Source organism: Pteronotus mesoamericanus, unplaced genomic scaffold (genome assembly GCF_021234165.1).
Source record: "Pteronotus mesoamericanus isolate MK-2021 breed Mesoamerican mustached bat unplaced genomic scaffold, CSHL_Meso_final scaffold_476, whole genome shotgun sequence".
In the NCBI taxonomy this organism is placed as follows: domain Eukaryota; kingdom Metazoa; phylum Chordata; class Mammalia; order Chiroptera; family Mormoopidae; genus Pteronotus; species Pteronotus mesoamericanus.
Genome location: NW_026555318.1, coordinates 1,886,823 through 1,905,206, shown reverse-complemented (window position 1 = coordinate 1,905,206; position 18,384 = coordinate 1,886,823). Strand labels below are relative to the sequence as shown.

Sequence of the window (18,384 nt, the reverse complement as noted above, 5' to 3'; positions counted from 1 at the left end):
GCGGAGGCCGGGTTGCATTCCTGACTCTCTGCTGCCCTCGTGTGGCTGTAGGGTTAGTTGCTGCCACGCCACTGTAGAGGGCTGGGGTGGGGCAAGGGAGGCGTTGAGGGACAGGGGGGACCCCGAAAGACTGGAGCTGAGGCAGAACTAGAGAGATCCAACCCTTGTGTCTGTTCTAGAGAGCAGGGATCTTGCTGTCCTCACCCCAGGTGTGGTTACACCAGCGACACTGGGACAGCTGTGACACCAGCAGGAGGACAACTTGCTTACCAAACAATTAAAAGAAAAGATGGGGCTTTGACACTTATTTGCAGTGGAGGGGATGAGACATCACGACCGTGAGAACAGCTGGGCGCGCTCTGACCTTGGGGGCAAGTTCGCCCCGACTGAGCCGCTCTGACAGCCTGGCCCCCTGGCTGGAAGAACCGGGGCGCGGGATCCAGCTTTGTCCTGGGCACGGCTGCCCAGGAAGCCTTCAGGGAAGTGGGGAAGGAGCAGATATGGAGGGACAGAGAGTCAGCCCACCTCGGCCTCGGTCCTCCCTCCTCCAATCCATCCGCTCCCAGACCCCTCGGTCTGACGGCCCAGCGCTGCTATTGGCCGTGAAACAGGGGCACCGGTCTCTAGCGTCCAGGCTGATGGAGCCAGATGTCCTCAGACGTGGAGGAGCTTCAGGATCTCAGGGAGCTTGTGCAGATGCCAGCCAAAGTCTCGGAAGAACAGCAGATCCTACTGGCCTCCTTTCTTGGAGGAGGAAACCGAGGCCCAGGGAGTCTGAATGAAGGTCACTGCCGAAGGTCATGGTGGGTACAAAGGTGTCAACTTAGTACCAGTCTCCTTCAGTTCAGTGCATTGGTCCGTCGGCTACAGCAGCTTGTTCAAAGGGTGGAGGGGATTCTGAGCAAGTCCCTTCGGATTTCGGGGACACGTGCGGGGGGCTCCCCTCTACGCCCTTTCCGAGTCCTGCAGCAGAGCCCTCACCAGGCCGATGACCTGTGAGGTGGGCTGGACCGTGTCATGCTCTGCGAAGAGGTGGCACACGTTCTCCTGTGATTCGGTCTGGCTCTTGGCCACGAACCCAAAGATCCTGGTGGGAGAGGGCAGCGTGAATGAGGAGGGGGGATCCCAGGCTGCGGGGGGAACACAGCCCCCCAAACCTCTCCCTGCCCCTTCCCTGGCCAAGCGCCCTGCCACCTCAGTATGATGACAAGAGCTCTCTGCAAAGGGGGTGTGTGTGTCTCCCCTGTCAGAATGGGAGGTTCCTGAGTTCAAGACCTGGGTTTTCCTCATTTTGAAATAGGGGTCCCTGGGGATGGGACCTACGTATTTCCCATGAGAGTGGGGAGGGCAAAGATGTGTCTTGGCCATCAGCCTGGAGACTCCCTACAGACCAAGGCTCCCTGAGGTTAGAGCCCCTCCTCCTTCCTCAGACTGGAGAGTCCCTGTGGGCCCGGGCCTGTGCCACCCCCATCAAAACCATGGGCTCTTCAGGTCAGGACCGGGGCGGGGGGGGGGGGCCCATCTTTTCTGGATTCCTTCTGCATGCTGGGTGGGAGGCCCTGTCTCAGGGAGACCTCTTCTGGTGACTGGCTGAGCAAAGAGAAAGGCCTTACCGGGAGGGCTTGCAGTACTTCTGCCACCTGTGGGGAGGAGCAGGGGCAGCAGTGAGTACTGGGGCTCTGCTCCGTGCCTCGGCCTGGCCCCCAGCCGCGCCCCCCGCCCCACCCCGCCCCGTCGGCCGGCGAGCAAGGTAGAGAATGGCCTGCTTTGTCCCCACCGGCTCCGCATCCCGCATGCCCCTCCTTCTGTTGCCCTTGGCCACGGAGGGTCACAGGCTCTGTCTGGGATTCCAGTCCCAGAGCCAGAAGGACACTTGGGTGGGCAGCTGGGCTCTGGAGGGCCTCCTTCCTTTGGCCAGACTTGCACTTACTTTTGTTGCTCAGGGTCCATGCCACAGAAGCGGAGGGTGGCGAGCGGGTAATGGCGCCGGAAAAACAGCCTGGGAGGAGGCAGGGGAGCAGGGGAGCCGGTGAGAGCCGGTCCCAGGGTCATGTCTGCCGCCACCTCTCCAGCTTCCCGCCCTCCCAGCCTCCCGGCCGGCCCCTTGCAGCCCGCTGCGATCTTGCCCACCGCGGAGGGGCCTCCCAGGGCGCAGGTTGCACTTCTGTCCTTTCATGGAGCGCTCCTGCCATGCGCCTGTCCTACATGTTGGGGTTTTCTAGCCCCTTTCTCCTCCCCGCCCGCCGTGTCATTTAACTATTTGAGGACAGGAATTACGTCTTGGTCGTCTCTTGTTTTTCCAGCCCAGGACCAGGCTCTTGCTAGACTGCAAATCCCTGAGCCCAGGGGAGGAGCAGCCTCGTCCCCCTGAGTCCCAGTGGTCAGCCAGAGCCTGGCTGGCAGATGTTCTCGCGGTGGGTGCAGACTTAATCGATGCCCAACGAGTGCTGGTTGATTCCATCTCCATCCGTCACAGGAAAAGGGGGTTTTGGCAGGTCATCGGCGTCAGACTCAGTGAAGGCACAGAACTCGCCCGGAGTCACTCAGCATCTCTCTGACCCCATTGGGTCCAGGACACTGAACTCTGCCTTCACCATGGGTCCAGAGCCACCGTGGCCGTGCCCCCCAGCTCACCCTGCCCAGCCCTGCAGCCCCAGGGTGAGGGAAGTCCCTTACTTCCTCTGGAGGTCCGTCAAGGTGATGCCCTGCTCGGTGACTTTGAAGTGGACCATGGTGGGTGTGGGGAGGACGTCCCTCTCCAGGGTCGCCGAGATTGCCTTCCGTATGGCCAGGGCTCCGGTCAGAGTCTCCACGCTCACAGAGCTCAGGTACAGGGCATGGCAGCCTGTGGGAGGCAGACACTGCGCTGGAGCCCTGCCAGGACCCGCGGGACGGGCGGCGGTCAGCCAGGCCCTGGTCCCCGCTCTGCCCAGAGCCAGGCGCCAGAGTGGCCTTTCTGCTTCAGAAATCCAGTAGGGCTCCTCTTTGAGCCACCAGGCAGACAGACAGAGATGGCGGTGGGGACTCTAATTTGCGGGCGACCCCAGAGGACTTTGGGATCATCTGTTGCTGTGCATTGCCCTGGCCCCTGGCCCTCCCGTGAGGGACAAGGGAGGGAAGGTGGTCTTGTGTATAGGGACATTCAGGCAAAGCTTCCTTCTGTCCAGACCCACGGCAGGCGCTGCCTCCATCTCCACCCGCCCTTGGAGCCCTGCTTCATTGTTGAGAAGAGAGAGAAGACAAGGATGGGGAGGGGGCTGCTGGGCGGAGGGGCACAGAGTATGAGCTGTCACTCAGACAGGTGCTGATCTGTGACTGGCCTCTGGATGTGAGGAGGAGGGACCTTTCCCCTGTGGAAGCTCTCAGGACCCCACAGAGGACCACAGACACAGACCTCCAGAACAGGTACTGTAGGTCCAAACAGATCCCAGCACGTCTGCACGTGCCCATGTGTGTGCCGGACGGGGTGTAAGCCTCCCCGGGCCCCTCCTCCCCTGCCCCTCCTCCCCTTGGCCCTCTGCCTGCAGCCTCTCATCTCCCGGTTTACGGGGAAGGGGAGGAATGTGGCACCTTGTTAAAGATGAAGAAATAAAGCTGTGATGAGAAACACGTGTGGACATGCGTGTACGTGTGTGCGTGCAGGGCTGGGAGGTGCCCTCCAGGGACACAGCCAACCTGGAGCCCCCCACGTACCACTTACCCGCAGATTTCTTCAGGCAGGACGCCCGGCTGTCTGCAGAGGGGTCTGAGGCTCCGTCTCCACCTCCCAGTTCTGGGCCAAAGTAAAGGAACAGGCCCCGAGGGGCCGGGGTGGAGTGAATGGACGCCTCTCAGAGGAACAGGCTTCATTAATCCCTTTGAACATCTCCACCTCCGCCCACACCTCCAGGAAGTGACTGGGCTGAGAAACCAGGTGTGATTACTATAATCAGGCAAACGGGGCCACTTCGGGCTCCCCAACGCCCAGCTTGCAAGCCTTTTGATCCATCCTTCCTTTCCTTACTCCTCCGGGCCCGTGGACAGCTGCAGTGACCTGGTCCTTGGAAGCCCCTGACCCCTCACTTCTTTCCAGTTCACGCCCACCCAGGCCTTTCTTTGCCGCCAAGTAGGGAGACTGTTGCCCTCCCTTCCCCAGGCGCACCCCTGTCCTTTCTTCCTCTCCCAGAAGCCCCCTCGCTGCTCCTCCTGTGGGCTGACCTGCTCCGTCAGGGCGGGGGGTGCTCGGGGGTGCGGCTGGGCTGTAAACCCTGGAGGGGGCTTCCTGATCAGGGCTTGCGGCCTGGCTCTGAGTGCCTTTGGGTGAGTTACTTAATGCTCCAAACCCTGCTTCTCTGTGAAATGGGGGTAACAGCAACATCTGCTTCACAGGGTGTGAGGTGACGTAGGAATGAGCAAGGGAGTCCCCAGTTAATGTTAGACCTGGGAGGGAAAAAAACCAAGCCTCCCCAAGCTCGCTGATTTATGTACCTTTCATTTTCTCAAAGAAAGCTACTGTTTATTAAACATCTGCCCTATGCCAGGCGTCCTGCTAACGGCCCTGCCTGAGTCATTTAATTCCTGCACCAGTCCGATGAGTGGGTACGATGACAGCTGTCCCCATTGCATAGATGAGGAGACTGAGGCTCGGAGAGATAAACACCCTCAAATTCTCATAGCTTGGAAGTGGAGATATTGATGGGCCCTAGAGTATGTACTTTTAACTGTGGCACTAAAATAATCCATAAATCGGGCGAGACGTGACCACAAGGAGCCCTTCCAGTGAGAACACACAGACCCGGGGCCCCGCCGCTGCCGCCTCGGGGCCTGGACCCACCTTTCTGCGGGATGGTAAGTTTGCAGGGCAGGGCCAGCGCCATGATGGAATGCTGGCACACAAAGGCAGAGAGGCTCCCTGCAAGGAAACAGGCGGTCCTGCGTGAGAAGGCCTCCCCGGACCTCCCTCCCGGCCCAGGGCGGCCGGGCCCACCCAGGGGCCTGCCGGCTCACCAAAGTAGGGCTCCTCGTCTGCTCCTTTAAGATGCACCCCTTTGGCGGTAGACTCAATGAGGAAGTGGCGGATAAAGTCACTGCTGTCATCGCCTGGACAAAGACAGAAGCAAGCGCGTGTGTGGATAAGAGGTCCAGATCCCGTTGTCGGCCACACCTGACCCGCCTCCTCCGGGTCCATCCAGAGGTGTGCTTGTTCCTTCCTCTTCCCGCGTCTAGGACTCCAGGTAGGAATCCCGTCTCTCAGGCCTCCCGCAAAGGAGGTGCCCACACTTCTGCTGAGAGGCTTCTGCATCCAGTGACGCTCCCTTCAGGAGACCTTTGTCTTGGTCCCAAGAACTCTCAGGGGCCTTGGCTGGTGTGGCTCAGTGGATTGAGTGCTGGCCTGTGACCCAAAAGGTCACCAGTTCAATTTCCAGTCAGGGCACAGGCCTGGGTTGTGGGCCAGGTTCCTGGTTGTGGGTGTGTGAGAGGCAACCGATTTATGTATCTCTCACACATCGATGTTTCTCTCCCTTTTTTTTCCTCCCTACCTTCTCCTCTCTCTAAAAATAAATAAAATCTTTAAAAAAAAGAACTCTCAGGGATGGTTTAGATCAAATCTCAACTCTTCCGCCTGGTTTCTCTCTCCCCCTCCCCACCCTCTCCCAGGCGCCTAGGATTCTCCACCAGGCGGTCCCTGCGGGAGCCGAGCTGGCCGGGAGGGTGAACAATGCCCTCTGCTCCTGCCCCACCAACCCACAGCTCCCTTCTCCTCTGGGCTCATTGGCAAGGCTTCCTTGATAACCGACAGCACCCCAGGCATCACTTTCTTATTTAGCCCCAGAGGCGCAGGGCAGAGAAATCCGGCTGGCTTTTCATCCTTGGGTTTCCGCGCTATCACTTGCTTGCTCCATGGGGTTGTCTGCTAACTCTCGGAGCCTCTGTTACCTCATCTGTGTGTTGTATGAAAGCTGTAATCTTGGGGTTTAGGGCGGGACTGCGACCAGGTACCTCATACTGTAGTGACCTGTTTTTAATCTCTTTCCTCAGTGAGGCACCCTGGAGCCTTTCGCAGTGCCTGGGTCAGGGCGCACGTCCCACCCATGTGTGTGGCGTGTGCGAGACCACGGGCACGCACGTGATAAGCTGTCACACATGGGTTTTTACGTTGGGCCCCCTAGTGATAAGTCTGGAGGGAGGTGGGCCCCCAGAAGAGAGCAGCCTGGAGAGGGGCTGGGACCTTCCTCCTCCTCTTCCCTCTTCCCACCATGACATTAAAGCAGGGAATCTGGGGACATGGTGGGGGGCGGGGAGGGGGTGGACAGCTCAGGCTTGCCGTGAAAGGAGCTTCTCACAGAGTCCCAGGGCTGAAGGCTGCTGGGGGAGGCTGAGGCGGGCCCTCCTCCCCAGGGTCATTGTGGGCCCGGCCCAAGGTCACCCTGCAAGCAGCAGCAGAGCTGGGACTAGACCCACATACCCCGTGGCCTCCGAGAAGGTACAGAGACAGGCGCGTACCTGATCGGTTCTGGGCAGATGTGGGGGCCTCCTGCACCTTCAGAGCGAGGCCGAATGAGCCTCGGTATGAAGAACTGTCCCTCACGACGAATGTCCCCGGCTCCTCCTTCCTCAGCAGCTCGATTGCTGGAACAATCCTTGGGTCAGAGACAGTTACCACCCCCTCCCCCCGGACAACCTTCATGCACCAGCCCCATAGGGTCTTCATGGGGCAGATGTTGCAGAACCACCTCTGGTTCCCAGGAAGCCCTTGCTCTTGCTTGCGTAATCCTCACCACTGCCGCTACCGCCCCTCATTCCTCGGGTCGTGAGGTCGCAGGACACCCCCTTCCCTGGGTCTGCCCTTTGCCGTTCCCCTCTCTGCCATGATCCAGGGCCCTGACTGCAGGACCCAGGCCTGATTCCTGCGTCACTTGTCCCCTGAAACACTGTGTTTTCTTTTACCTTGCTCTCGGGTGATGCTTGGCTTAAACCAGTATTTAGAGGTGTCCATCACAAACTTCATGGTGGGCTGCATGTCCCTGGTAGGACCTGGAGACAGACAGAAAAGGGGAGCCCTGTAGGCTGGACAGAGGGGAGCTGAGAGACCCTCTCCCATGCCCTGCCCAGTGGTCCCACTCAACCCACCCTCTCCTGCCCCAACCACGTTGTATCTCCAACTGCCTGAAGAGGCAGAATGCATCAGAAGAATTTCAGGGTTTGGCGCATCTAGGATTTAGGAGTCTTCCCTTGTATCCTTGGTAATGAATAAAAAAGCTGGAATAGATAAAAATCTCAGTGGATCGAATGCCATCCTGTGAACCAAAGGGTCGCCGGTTCTATTCCCAGTCAGGGCACATGCCTGGGTTGCGGGCCAGGTCCCCAGTTGGGGGCGTGTGAGAGGCAACCACACACTGATGTTTCTCTCCCTCTCTTTCTCCCTCCCTTCTCCTCTCTCTAAAAATAAATAATTAAAATCTTAAAAAAAAATCTCAACTTAATGAGAAAGAGTTCCTCAAAGCTAGTGTCGCCCGCGGGGGACTGAACAAGGGGTAAATAAGGGATTCTGAGATGCATCATTTGTTTGATTTCACACTCTCCTCCTTAATAATCCTTCATGTTCTTTAGGGATTTATTCAGTTTGGAAAAGAAAATGAAGGAAAAGGTGAAGGGAGGGGAACGGAAGATCTGGGCGGCAACGCGTGTGCTCAGGGGTCAGGAAATGGGATTCCTGACTGGTGTGGGACAAGCTTTCGGCTCCTAAAGCTCAGAGAGGGTGGAGAGAACTCAAAAACCCCGGAGGGTCTTTATGCGCCAATAGCCTGTGAAGTTACAATGAATTTTGTTGTGTGACTGTTTTGCAGAATCTAATAAGATTCCAGGGTATAATTAGTAATAATCCCGGGCATCACCAAACCAGAGTAGGGCTACCGCCACACTAAGTAAATGTGCTCTTTGAGATGCCAAAATGCCGATTTTCTGGGTCCCTAAGGCAGAGAGCAATGGTTCTTCATTTAGGCATCTTGAAAAGGTGTGTTTGGTGGCCAGCTGAGAGTAACTCACAAAAACTGTACTGAAATCTGCTGATGATTTGTCGTAGGAAAACAGAGCAGATTCAAAGGCATACACATTGTGTCGTTTCTCGAGCTTGCGTCGACATGGCTTCGCGAGTGGGATCAAGCAGCCGGCGGGAGTCAGTATTTCATCCCCCCCACCCTGCACCCCCGCGGCCAGGAGTCACCTTGACACCCGTTTTGTGGCCCAGGGAGGGCTGAGGAGCAAGCCCCGGGAAGCAGATGGCTGAGCAAGGAGGGCCAGCGTCCCTGTGGCTTTGCAGGGGCCCTGCTCATGGCCTCTTGTTTACTGCTTTGGGCTCTGGTTGGTTTTGCTCTTTTGGATGCCTGCAGTGGCGGGCTCCGCGGAAGAGGGTGTTCGCCGTTGTGTGGTTTTAGCTGTCTGAACTGGAACGCATTGTCTCCCTTGCCAGTTCCCCTTTTGTCTGCTCGTCCACCCACCCACCCACGTCAGAGTGAGGGCTGACTGGCTCACCCTCTCTCTCCCCCGGGTTTAGTCATCAAGCCTGCTGCTTCCACTGCCCGAGGGTCTCTGGGCCCTCTCCCGTCTCCTCGCCCCCCCTGCCCCCGCCCATTCAGGCTCCATCTCGACTTGTCTGGACCACTTCATGATAAAAGCCCAGGCAGAACCACATAGAAACCACCCTCCCTGCCCAGGCCAGGCCCTGTATGGAATTGATCTGGCAGGGCGATCTACTGACGTGTCTCCGACCCCCTCCCTCCCGTTTGAGACACTCTGATGCTCTCCCATTGCCTAAAGGGTAAAACCTGCTCTCTAGCTAGGTGTTCAAGGCCTTTTACAGTCTGGGCCTACGCTATCGTTGACCTCACCCGGCGCCCAACATTCCAGTCATTCCCTAAACATGCCATGTGCTCCACACCTTCCTGACTGTGGACTCTGTTCCCAGGGCTGGAGATGCCCGTCCTCTCCTGCTCTGGCCCAAACCTCTGACCCGTGTTCCGGACCCAGCGAAAGTGTCACTTCCTCTGAGGAGTCCTCCCAGTTCTCCAGACTGAAAGGCTCACTTTTCCCTCTATGACCCCATGAGGCTTTGAATATTTCTTTACCCCCATGTTTATCAACTCTATAGTTATCCTTGGTTTTGGTCTCTCTTTCTAGAATGTTTTCGTCTCTCCTCACTCCCTGGCATGGTGCTTGGCACACAGTAGGTACTCAATCAGTGTGTTGACTGACTATTGCAGAAACCCACTGGTGCTTTGTCTGTTCCCCCCAGCCAAAGCTTACAATGCTGGGCGTGTTGGCTTACCCGTACCTTCTGGGGATGTGGTGGGAGATGCATCCGGTGGGGTCTGGCTGTGGCTCCTGCTGGCTGGACAAGGGTGGCTGGCAGAAGTAGCCCCAGATCGGACAGAGTCCTGGTGTCCTGGGGTCCCCTGGGGTGGGGGAGACCCTGGTTCTGGGCAGCCGTTGATCAGCACGATGGGTATGTCCACCATGGAGTTGGCGATGGATGGGGGGCAGCTGTTGGCATGTTCCTTGGCCAACGGTGGGGAACAGGTTGCTCTGGGCTGGCCCGTGCTTGGGGTAGAATTGCTGGGGACCTGGATGTCACTGGCTCTCGTACACAGAGACGCTGGGCCGAGGCTGTGGAGGCTGGAGGAAGAGCTGGCTGGGCTTTCCAAGGACCTAGAGCATGACCGCTGGCTGGAGAGGCTGGAGCGGAGGAGTGACTGGCTGCTGCACAGGGAGAGAGCAGCAGGGCGGCAGAGTGTCAGGGTGCGGAGGTGGGCACTCAGGGACCAGAGCCAGGCTCTCTCATTTAGTGACCGGGGTGTCTATGGCTTTGGCCAAATAAAATACTGCAGAATCCACTCCCTATAGCCTAGAGCAAAAGGCATGCCTACCTGATCCCCAAGGGGTGCTGAAGGATAGAGAAATGTCCCCCCCTCCACTGTAGAGTCTTGGATCAATTGAAGTAGTCAAAGGGGCTGACCCTCCACAGATCACAGGACTGAGACTGGACGGATTCCTTCAGCTTTCCCAGCGGGGCAGGTCTGAGTTGGCGCACCAGCCTCCCCATCACTCCCACGAGCCCTGCACAGGGGCCAGACCTGGGCTGGACCGCGTCCCGTCTAATGCAGAGGGTATTTGCCAGCTGGGGGAGGAGGCCAGCTCTGCCCCCAGCCAGGCTCTCCCTGAGCTCTCAGGCCCATGCCAGTGGGCATGGCTGTGGGACTCCAGTCTCCTTGCCAGGGAGTGCCTGGCACAGAGGCTTTGGAACTGGTGTAGGGGACAGAGGTCCTGTGGTTTGGTCTTCCTGGGCGGGGCGGGGCTGAGGGAGACGGTGTGTGCAGCTCCACTGGGAGGTCTGCGGAGAATGGGGCTGGGCGATTGTAGAGAACGCCAGGCAGCTTTGCCTCCCTCCTGCCGGGTTTTGCCAGCAACAGGGAGGATGGAGTCTCTTCTTTCTTAAAATGGTTCACCTCAGGCCCCTCAAGTCTATTTACATCCTGTATTTTTTGGGTTTTTTTTTAGTTTTTATTTTTTTAAACCCTCCCTTGAGATGGATTGCATGAGGGCTGGAAAGGATGCAGGTGGGCACATTAATACAGCAAGAGGTGGATATAAGTTAAGATCTTTGTATATTGAATCATATTCTACATGGAAGGCTTGAGATCCCAATGGCTGTGATGGCATAAAAGAGAACATCTACTCTCTTATTTTGGGTGCCTTCCCAGATTTTGCGCAGCGCAGGGGGCCTCTCTCCAATTTTAGGCTCTCTGTATGTGTGTGTGCTGTGCAGGAAATGTAAGAAGCGATCGTGGGAGTGACCTACCTTCCAAACACGTAGCTGACATCAGATGCTGGGCTGGCCGACAGCACGGAGACCCTGCTGCCTTGCTGTGGGCCGAGGCCCCCGAGTCCCTTCTCCAAGCCTGGAGAAGCCTTCAGCGGGGATCCCAAGCCTTGGGGGCCCGAGGCCTTGCTCCTCAGGCAGGGGATGGCGATGCTAGGGGAGGGCGGGGGGTGAGAGGACGGAGCCCCAGCTGGGGGTGGAGGACGCTGGTGCCCCCTGCCCTGGTTCCCAGAGAAGATGAGGCTTTCGCTGCTGCTCCGAGTCTCTCGGGGGACATCTCTGGAAAGGAGGAGGCCGCCACTGCGCGGGGAGCCGAAAGGCGGGCTGACAGATGGGCTGGAGCAGCGCTGGTGGCCATCGTGGCACGTCGATCTGGTGGACGTCACCTCGATGTACTTTATGTCTTTGGGGAGAGAAGCAGAGCACTGGTGAGGCCCGGGAGGCTGGATCCACAGAACAGAAACACTGGAAGCGTCAGGAAGACAACTTGGTCCCCCTTCTCTTATATAGACTAGACAACTGAGGCTCGGAAAAGAGAAGCTCATTGGAATCAGAATGAGCACCCAGCTCCACCCTCCGGGCCCGTGCCAAAGTCACACTCTTTGGGACATCTTCCCTTGGGTGGGGAGATGCCATGGAATGAGCACGGGCCTTGGAGTCGGCAGATCTGGGTCTCCAATCAGGCTCTGCCACTCACTGTCTGAGCTTGGCTAAATGGCTTCATCACCTAGAAGCTCAGTTTCCACACCTGTCAAATGGGATAACTGTATTAAGCCTCTTGATGTTACAGTGAGGATGAAATGAGATGAATGTAGGGGGCCCATTGCTGTGCCTGGCACATAGTAAGCCCTTTGTGTGTGCCCCACCCTCCAGGCTGAAATGACCGCTTAATAGAATACGCCAGTCTCATCTCCTGCTGTCTCCTGATGTTTCGCGCGCAGATTGGGCGTGCGAAAGCTGTTTCTTTGTCTGTACCTACAGTGAAGGCCTTGCTGCACCCAAGAATCACCCAATGGGCTTTGGAAAGTCCTAATGCCCGGGCCCCGCCTTGTGCCCATCAGACCAGCGTCTCTGGAGTGGGCTCTGGCCTCAGGTTGTTTCTTTTGTTCCCCAGGTGATTTCAATGTGTATTGACATCATCCCCATGGTCCCTGCCCAGCAACTTGCCACTCGTGGGAGCTGGTCTGATGTGCAGAATCTTAGGTTCTGCCCCAGGCCTATCGCATCAGAATCTGCAGTTTTAACAGGAGCCTGGGGGTCTGGGTCCACTGCAGGTGCGAGAGCTCCGCTTTAGCGCAGGAGTTCCCTGAGGGCAGGGCTTGTCCAGGGCCGTGCTGGTAGCTGGTGCACAGCAACCGGTTATCAAACTTGGCCCGGGCTGCTGACTCGAGCTCTTAAATTCCCCAGTGGCGGCACACGGACTTTTGTCCCCAGACTGTGTTCCTCCCTGGAATGGGGCGCCCTGTGGTTCTACCCATGGTGAGGATGGACATCTCTCTTCCTGGCCTGGGGGAGAAGAGCTGTCCCTTGGTGCTGTTCCAGTAAAGGTGGGGGTGAGTGGGGGTTACCGAGGGCTGCAAGCCCCGCCTCTGGCTTCCCGGGATGGAAACTGAGGCAGAGTCAGCAGGAAACTGCACCGTCAGCGCCTGCCTGCTGGCCTCTCACCTACTTGGGCTGTGGCATGCGCACCCCGCCCGCTGTGACTCCAGAGTCCCTGCCTGCCCCAGCCCGCCCCGGGGCAGGGCCTCTGGCTCTGCTCACCGCTGCTGCCTCTGCCTGAGCCTGCTTGGGCCGGGGTTGGGGTGCCGGATTGCATCAGAGGAGGGGGGCTGGCAGGCTGACCTGGGCTTTTCGCTCCAGGGGTGGAGGCAAAGAACTGGCTCTGTCGTCAGGCAGGCCTGGGTGTGAGCCCCGGCATAGCCATTTTCCCGCCAAGAGGCATCAGGAAGCTTTCCAAGCCCTCTGAACCTCAGTTTCCTCATCTGCGAAGTGGGGAGCTAAAACCAGCCTCCCATGATTGTGCTAAGATAAAGTACGCGGATGAATGGAGCCTGGAGTCTGGCCCGTGGTGGGCTTCTAGGAGCATCTTCTACCCGCCCGCTTTTGGGGGCCGTATGGGCCAGATGGTTAATGCTTGCTGGCTAAAGCGTGGGTCCCACTGTTGACGGCAAGAGGCTGTTTGGCACAGTGTACTGTGGGCTCTGAAAGAAATGAGGTCTTGGAATGGGGTGGATTCTTCTGGAAGTTTGGCAAGCACAACTTGTATTTTTATGGGACTTTATAGTGTTTATACCCATAATCCTTTCAAACTTCACAACAGTCCTTATGCCCAGTGCCAGCAGGCATGGCTTTTATAGAGGAGGAAACTGAGGCCCAGAGAAATAGGGGAGTGGAGCTGACATTTATTGCACAATTTTTAATAAAGGCTGGTATTTACTAAGCGCCATGTGCCAGCACTGTTACAGGCACGTTACCTGTATTAGTTTATTCAGCCTTCACGGTAACTCTATTGAAGCAGGAAATATTATGAATTCCGTGTCACAGATGAGAAATCAAGGCGCAGCAAGGTTAAGTGAGTTGTCTGGTGCCACACAGCCAGGGAGCAGGGGAACCTGACTTCTGCTCTTGTGCTCTGAATCGGGACCTCTTTCCAGAGGAGGGGTTCCTGGGGACGCTTTCCCGAGGCCTGGTCCTGTGAGAGGGCGCTTGGCGGCTCCGGGGAGGGTCTGTTGGTCTGGGGTGGGGGGGCTCTGGGCCACCTCCTTACTGGGTTACCCAAACTCACCAAAGGCCTTGCTTGGGGGTGGAGCAAGCCTGGGGACAGTGCGGGAGTCGGGGAGCTGTGAGTCACTTCCTGCTGTTGCTGGGAGGTGGTTGTGGCTGGGGGAGGGGGAGGCCCCCAGCCAGCACCTGGTGCAGTCACTGTTTACAGGCCCCTGGGGCAAGTCTGAGCAGCCGGCACCAGTGGGTGGGTGGGGTCACGTAGGTGGGGGGAGGAGAGACAGCATGTAGGCACCTTTCACTTGGGATTGGCAAACAGTCTTGCCTGGCAGAAACTGCTGGAAAATAAAATGTGAGGACCTCTTCCAAAGATGAGGAGGGGCAGGAGGGAGGATAAAGAAACGTGGTGTTTCCTTCCAGGAGCACAGCCCCTGTGGGGCGAGACCCCCCGCCCCCAAGCCTGAAGGAAGGTGAGCAGGAGGCGGGGGCAGAGAGGTTATCGCAATTTCTTCCACAACTCATGCGTCACCAAAGGCTTTCTGTATGAACAGGGTGGGGCGGCTGTGAGTCCGTGAAGCACAGAGTTTATTCTTGTATTATTATTTTTTATGGATTATTGTATTATTTCCCATACGAACAGTAAACCTACTTTTGCCCCTGCCCGCATTTAGGGGAGGGGTCCGCATAGGACCATCAATGTTTACTTTTTAATTCTGCCAAGTGCGGGAAGAGCAAGAGCAAACATCTGCTAGCACCGCGATTATAGAATGTCTCCCCTTCAACACCCCAAAAGTTGGGAGGATGAGACCTGCAAATGCAGGGAGGTTCTCTGCGTGGAATGCACGTGGCCGCCAGGCAACTCACCTGGTGCCCAGATTTAGTTGCACTGCCCACGGGCCAGGGAGCGTTTGCTTTGTTACCAGTACTGGTGGTCTGAGGGGAGGGATTTGGGAGGTGAAGATGCACAAGAAAAGTGCAGCTTAGGCCAGTGACATGTGGACACTCGCTCTTCTGAGTGATCACACAGAACTTTCTAACAGGAGCCGACCAGGCTGAGCTGGATCAGGAAGGAGTGAGTTCCCCAGACATCGCAGGTATCCAAGGGCAGACTAAAGGAGTCTGAAGGGGCTAGGACAGAGCTGGGCAGCTTCTTCAGGCCTCTCTGACCACGGCTGCCTTCTGAGTGCCCGAGTCAGGTGGGCACATCCCCACGATGGCAGGTTGTGGCCAGGGCACCTGAGAACACAGACTACTGCCCGTCAGCCCCTTGGAGGGAGGGCCTGGCCGTGAGTGTCCCCACCTCATACATGTGGGGGCTCCCCAGAGACTGGTCTCAACACTCCCCGCCCCCACCGCTGGCCTTGAGTGTGTGGAACCGCTGCCTTGGGGCAGGAACATTAAAGTCCTGGCCTTGCTCTTGTCACTGGTAATTAGGCCCCACCACCTTCCCTGCAGAGGCTTGCCCAAGACTGGCCTTAAAAAGCAGAATGACTCTGGAGAGCTGGAGGCAGTTCTTTTAACAGGCCTGGCAGGCAAAGCTCAGTGGGAGGAACAGAGGCAGGTCAGGCGCCCAGGCGCCAGGGGACCTGGGCCGGGACTCCCTTTCACCCCAGAGCCTGAACCTGCCCTGGGGCTGGTCCCAGGCACAACCCTAGCGATTAATAAAGCAGCCACCATTTATAATAACACAGCGTGTCAGGATTTGTGATAAACACCCAACGAGTGTTATTTCTTTTAATCCCTGCAATACCCTTTGAGGTAAGAACTCATTTATATTTTACAGATGAGGAATTTGAGACACAAAGAAGTGGAGTAAACAGCTTGGGGAAGGTTTGCCTGACCCCAGTGGTTAGGCTAGATCGGCTCCTTCCTCAAACCTTTCAACCTCAGTCTTTTCATCCATAAAATGAGGATAAAATAGTGACCTCATGGGGGTGAATTGTGAGGATTAAAGGTTCTACTAAAAAGTGCTCAGCACAGTGCCTTGGTAAACTAAGGGCTCAATCAATAAGTGGAAAGTCTCATGGATCCCATCTTTAATCCTAACCACACTCCTTGGCCCACGCTGATTGTTTAAATCCCTGGAAGCCTCAGTCTTCCAGCCTGTCAAATGGGGCTGCTGCTCCTTGACCTTCATTTTCAAAGTACACTGAAAACTTCTTGCTTGGGAAACTGCTGTCAGAGGTAGGGATTTCTAGATCCCCTAGGATTCGATGGTGTACTGGGGTGGCTCGTACCAGCTCAGGGCAGCTGCTTGTTAAATTTTCAGGATTTTGTCAGGCTGGTTGCTAAACTCAGCCATTATTAACAATTAAATTATATAAAATTGCAATAAACTGACATATTAAAAACAGAAGTAATAAATATTCAAAATTCATCACATCCCAACGATTTTACTACTTTTTGCAACTTATACATACGCTTGAGGTGATTTACATCTGTTGCACTGGTCTGGTGTATATCAACACTGTACAATAGCCTGCTGCTGTGTATCTCCTTCTAAGGCCACATGCAGTGACGTCATGTCGGTGGCTTGAAATGGGCCATGGGGGGAGGATTTATACCACGGAAACTGGCAAACGCCTCAGGTCAGGCTCTCTCCCCCGGCCCACCAGGAAGCCACTGTTCAACCTTTACCAGCAGCTACAGCTGGAAGACAGCAGGGCTGCCATCGCAAGCCAAAGGGGCCCTGTGTATCCGCAGCCCCTCTCCTCCCAGCGCGGGCCCGCCCGGGGGGACACTCCCCCGCACAGGGACGGGGGTTCAGCTAGGAATCCTACAGAGTTTTTAAGAGGGCCAGGTTAGGACCTAAGGAGAGACAACATAGAATAGCAAGGTTCTGGGACTGCACACGTATTGAGCTCTTATTTATAATGCATGGCATTGTACTATATATACATATATATATATTTGTATATAAATAATGCATGGCATTATACAAAAATATGTAAAAATAATGCATGGTATTATAAATATGTAATATATATTTATAAATATAAATAGATATTTATAATGTATGGTATTGTACAAAATATATATAAATATATATTTAAATACACTAATGTGTATAGATATAACATTATATACATATATATATATCTATCATTATATATATTAAAATCACATAAAACAGATACCCATCACTTTCCAAACTCAGGAGCCAAATAGAAGTGGATAGTGAGGGAAACGCGTATTTATCCCTTTTACACAGGGAAAACAGAGAAGTTAAGCAAATTGTTTAAGGCTGCTTGTCATCCCCCAGCAAGACGGTGCCCCCTGCTCCAGATTCTGTAGACAAGTCCTTCCCCAGGAGACCCGTCCCCTGCTCCCTGCTGTGACCCTGCCCCTTACCTTGGGTTTCGGGCTCCTCTTTCTTTCTCCTTGGGGAAGCGCTCTGGGTGGGCTCAGCCCAGGGGAGGAGCTGGAAGGTGGGGTCCAGTTCCAGAATCATCTGGTTGAGGCTCTCCAGGGAGAGGTCTATGTAGGAGTCCAGGTCGTCCAGGGCTGCCGCGGCCTGCTTGCCCGGGGACGGCAGGAGGCAGCTGGCTTTGGCTCCCGCCTGCGGGGCCTGCTGGAGCCTGTGGTGGGGCTCCTTGCAGGGCGTGGGGGCCATCAGAGTCTGGGCCCCCCAGCCTTGTGTGGTATAGTAAGGACACTGCGGCGGCAGGTTGGGGCTGGGGGCTGGGTGCAGAGCCCTCCTGGCTTCCTCACAGGGAGCCAAATGGACAGTGTGGCCTCCTGCCAGCAGGGAGCTGGACATCACCTGCGACATGGTGGGGGGCAGTGATCCGGGGCTTTATCCCCGGCCTCCGACCAGCCTCGCTTCTGTCCCAGAGACGTCACTTGCCAACCAGGAGCTCCCAGGACCTGAAAGAGGCCAGGGGTGGGAGCTGAGTACCTTTTGTAGATGAAGCTACTGCCTTCTCTCCCCCCAAACAAAGGCACATTTATTCATTCATTGAGAAGCACAGATGCTGGAGCCAGGCTCCCTGGGGTTGCCTCCTGGTTCTACCATTTACTAGCTGTATAACATTGGGCAGGTTAAATAACTTCTCTGTGCCTCAGTTTCCTTATCTGTCACATGAGTTAATATTTGTAACATGCTTAGAGTAGCCTGGCACATACTAAACATTATGCAAGTTATTGTTAAATAAAATAACTTCAATAGAAGTTTATTAAATATCTACTAGGTATCAACCTTATTTATTAAATTCTAGCTAATATTTATTGAGTAATGACTGTGTGCATAGGTACTGGTGTTTACACACAGAGTCTTAAAATCCTCATAACCACCCTATGAAGTAATATTATAATTATACCATATTACAACATGAGACTGGAGACCCAGAGAGGTAAATAACTTGCGCAGCGGCAAGTGGCCAACAAGTGTCAGAGCAGAATGGACCCCAGGAGGCCTGATGGCAGAGCCCCTGCATTCAGCTTCTATTCCACGTGGGCCAGGGTGTGAACCAGACCAGTGGCAGGTGAGCAATCATATAAACAGTTACACTAGGGAGGAGGGGAAGCAGAGGGGGCTCTGTAGGCACTGGTGGGGAGGTCAGGGAGGACTTCCTGGAGGAAGGAACATGTATAAAGGGAGACGAGAAGGAAAAGCAGGAGCTGGCTGGCCGGGCAGGTTGGGGTGAGGAGGTGGGTGTTCAGCGGCCTGACAGACAGGGGAGATCAGGAGGCGTCACTGAGCACCTTGGAACAGGGTGCATCTTGGGTAGATGGAGGGAAAGATGGGGCGGGGGAGGCAGGCTGGCCAGATCCTGCAGAGACTTGCAGGCTGGGCTCAGTGGGGTAAA

General features: G+C 55.9%; 1 protein-coding gene across 1 annotated transcript; it reads right to left on the bottom strand.

Annotated features, from left to right (window-relative positions):
* Positions 1–832: 832 nt before the first annotated feature.
* TNS4 (tensin 4) lies at positions 833–17,348 on the bottom strand. The gene is made up of 12 exons (XM_054593629.1): positions 16,928–17,348; positions 10,835–11,258; positions 9,311–9,735; positions 6,928–7,014; positions 6,484–6,609; positions 4,987–5,079; positions 4,814–4,891; positions 3,701–3,772; positions 2,677–2,845; positions 1,931–1,999; positions 1,614–1,640; positions 833–1,087 (listed from the first exon to the last, which is right to left on the bottom strand). The coding sequence occupies exons 1-12, from the start codon at positions 17,346–17,348 to the stop codon at positions 946–948; spliced, it is 2,133 nt and encodes a 710-aa protein (XP_054449604.1). The 3' UTR covers positions 833–945.
* Positions 17,349–18,384: the final 1,036 nt, after the last annotated feature.

Bases quoted from the DNA above. Each gene is read 5' to 3' on its own strand.
- TNS4 (XM_054593629.1), bottom strand. From the start codon at position 17,348: ATGTCGCAGGTGATGTCCAGCTCCCTGCTGGCAGGAGGCCACACTGTC. The intron at 3,773-4,813 runs GTGGGTCCAGGC...ACTTTGGCCCAG, and splicing joins ACTTACCATCCCGCAGAAAG to AACTGGGAGGTGGAGACGGA. The intron at 2,000-2,676 runs GTAAGGGACTTC...GCCTCCTCCCAG, and splicing joins TTGACGGACCTCCAGAGGAA to GCTGTTTTTCCGGCGCCATT.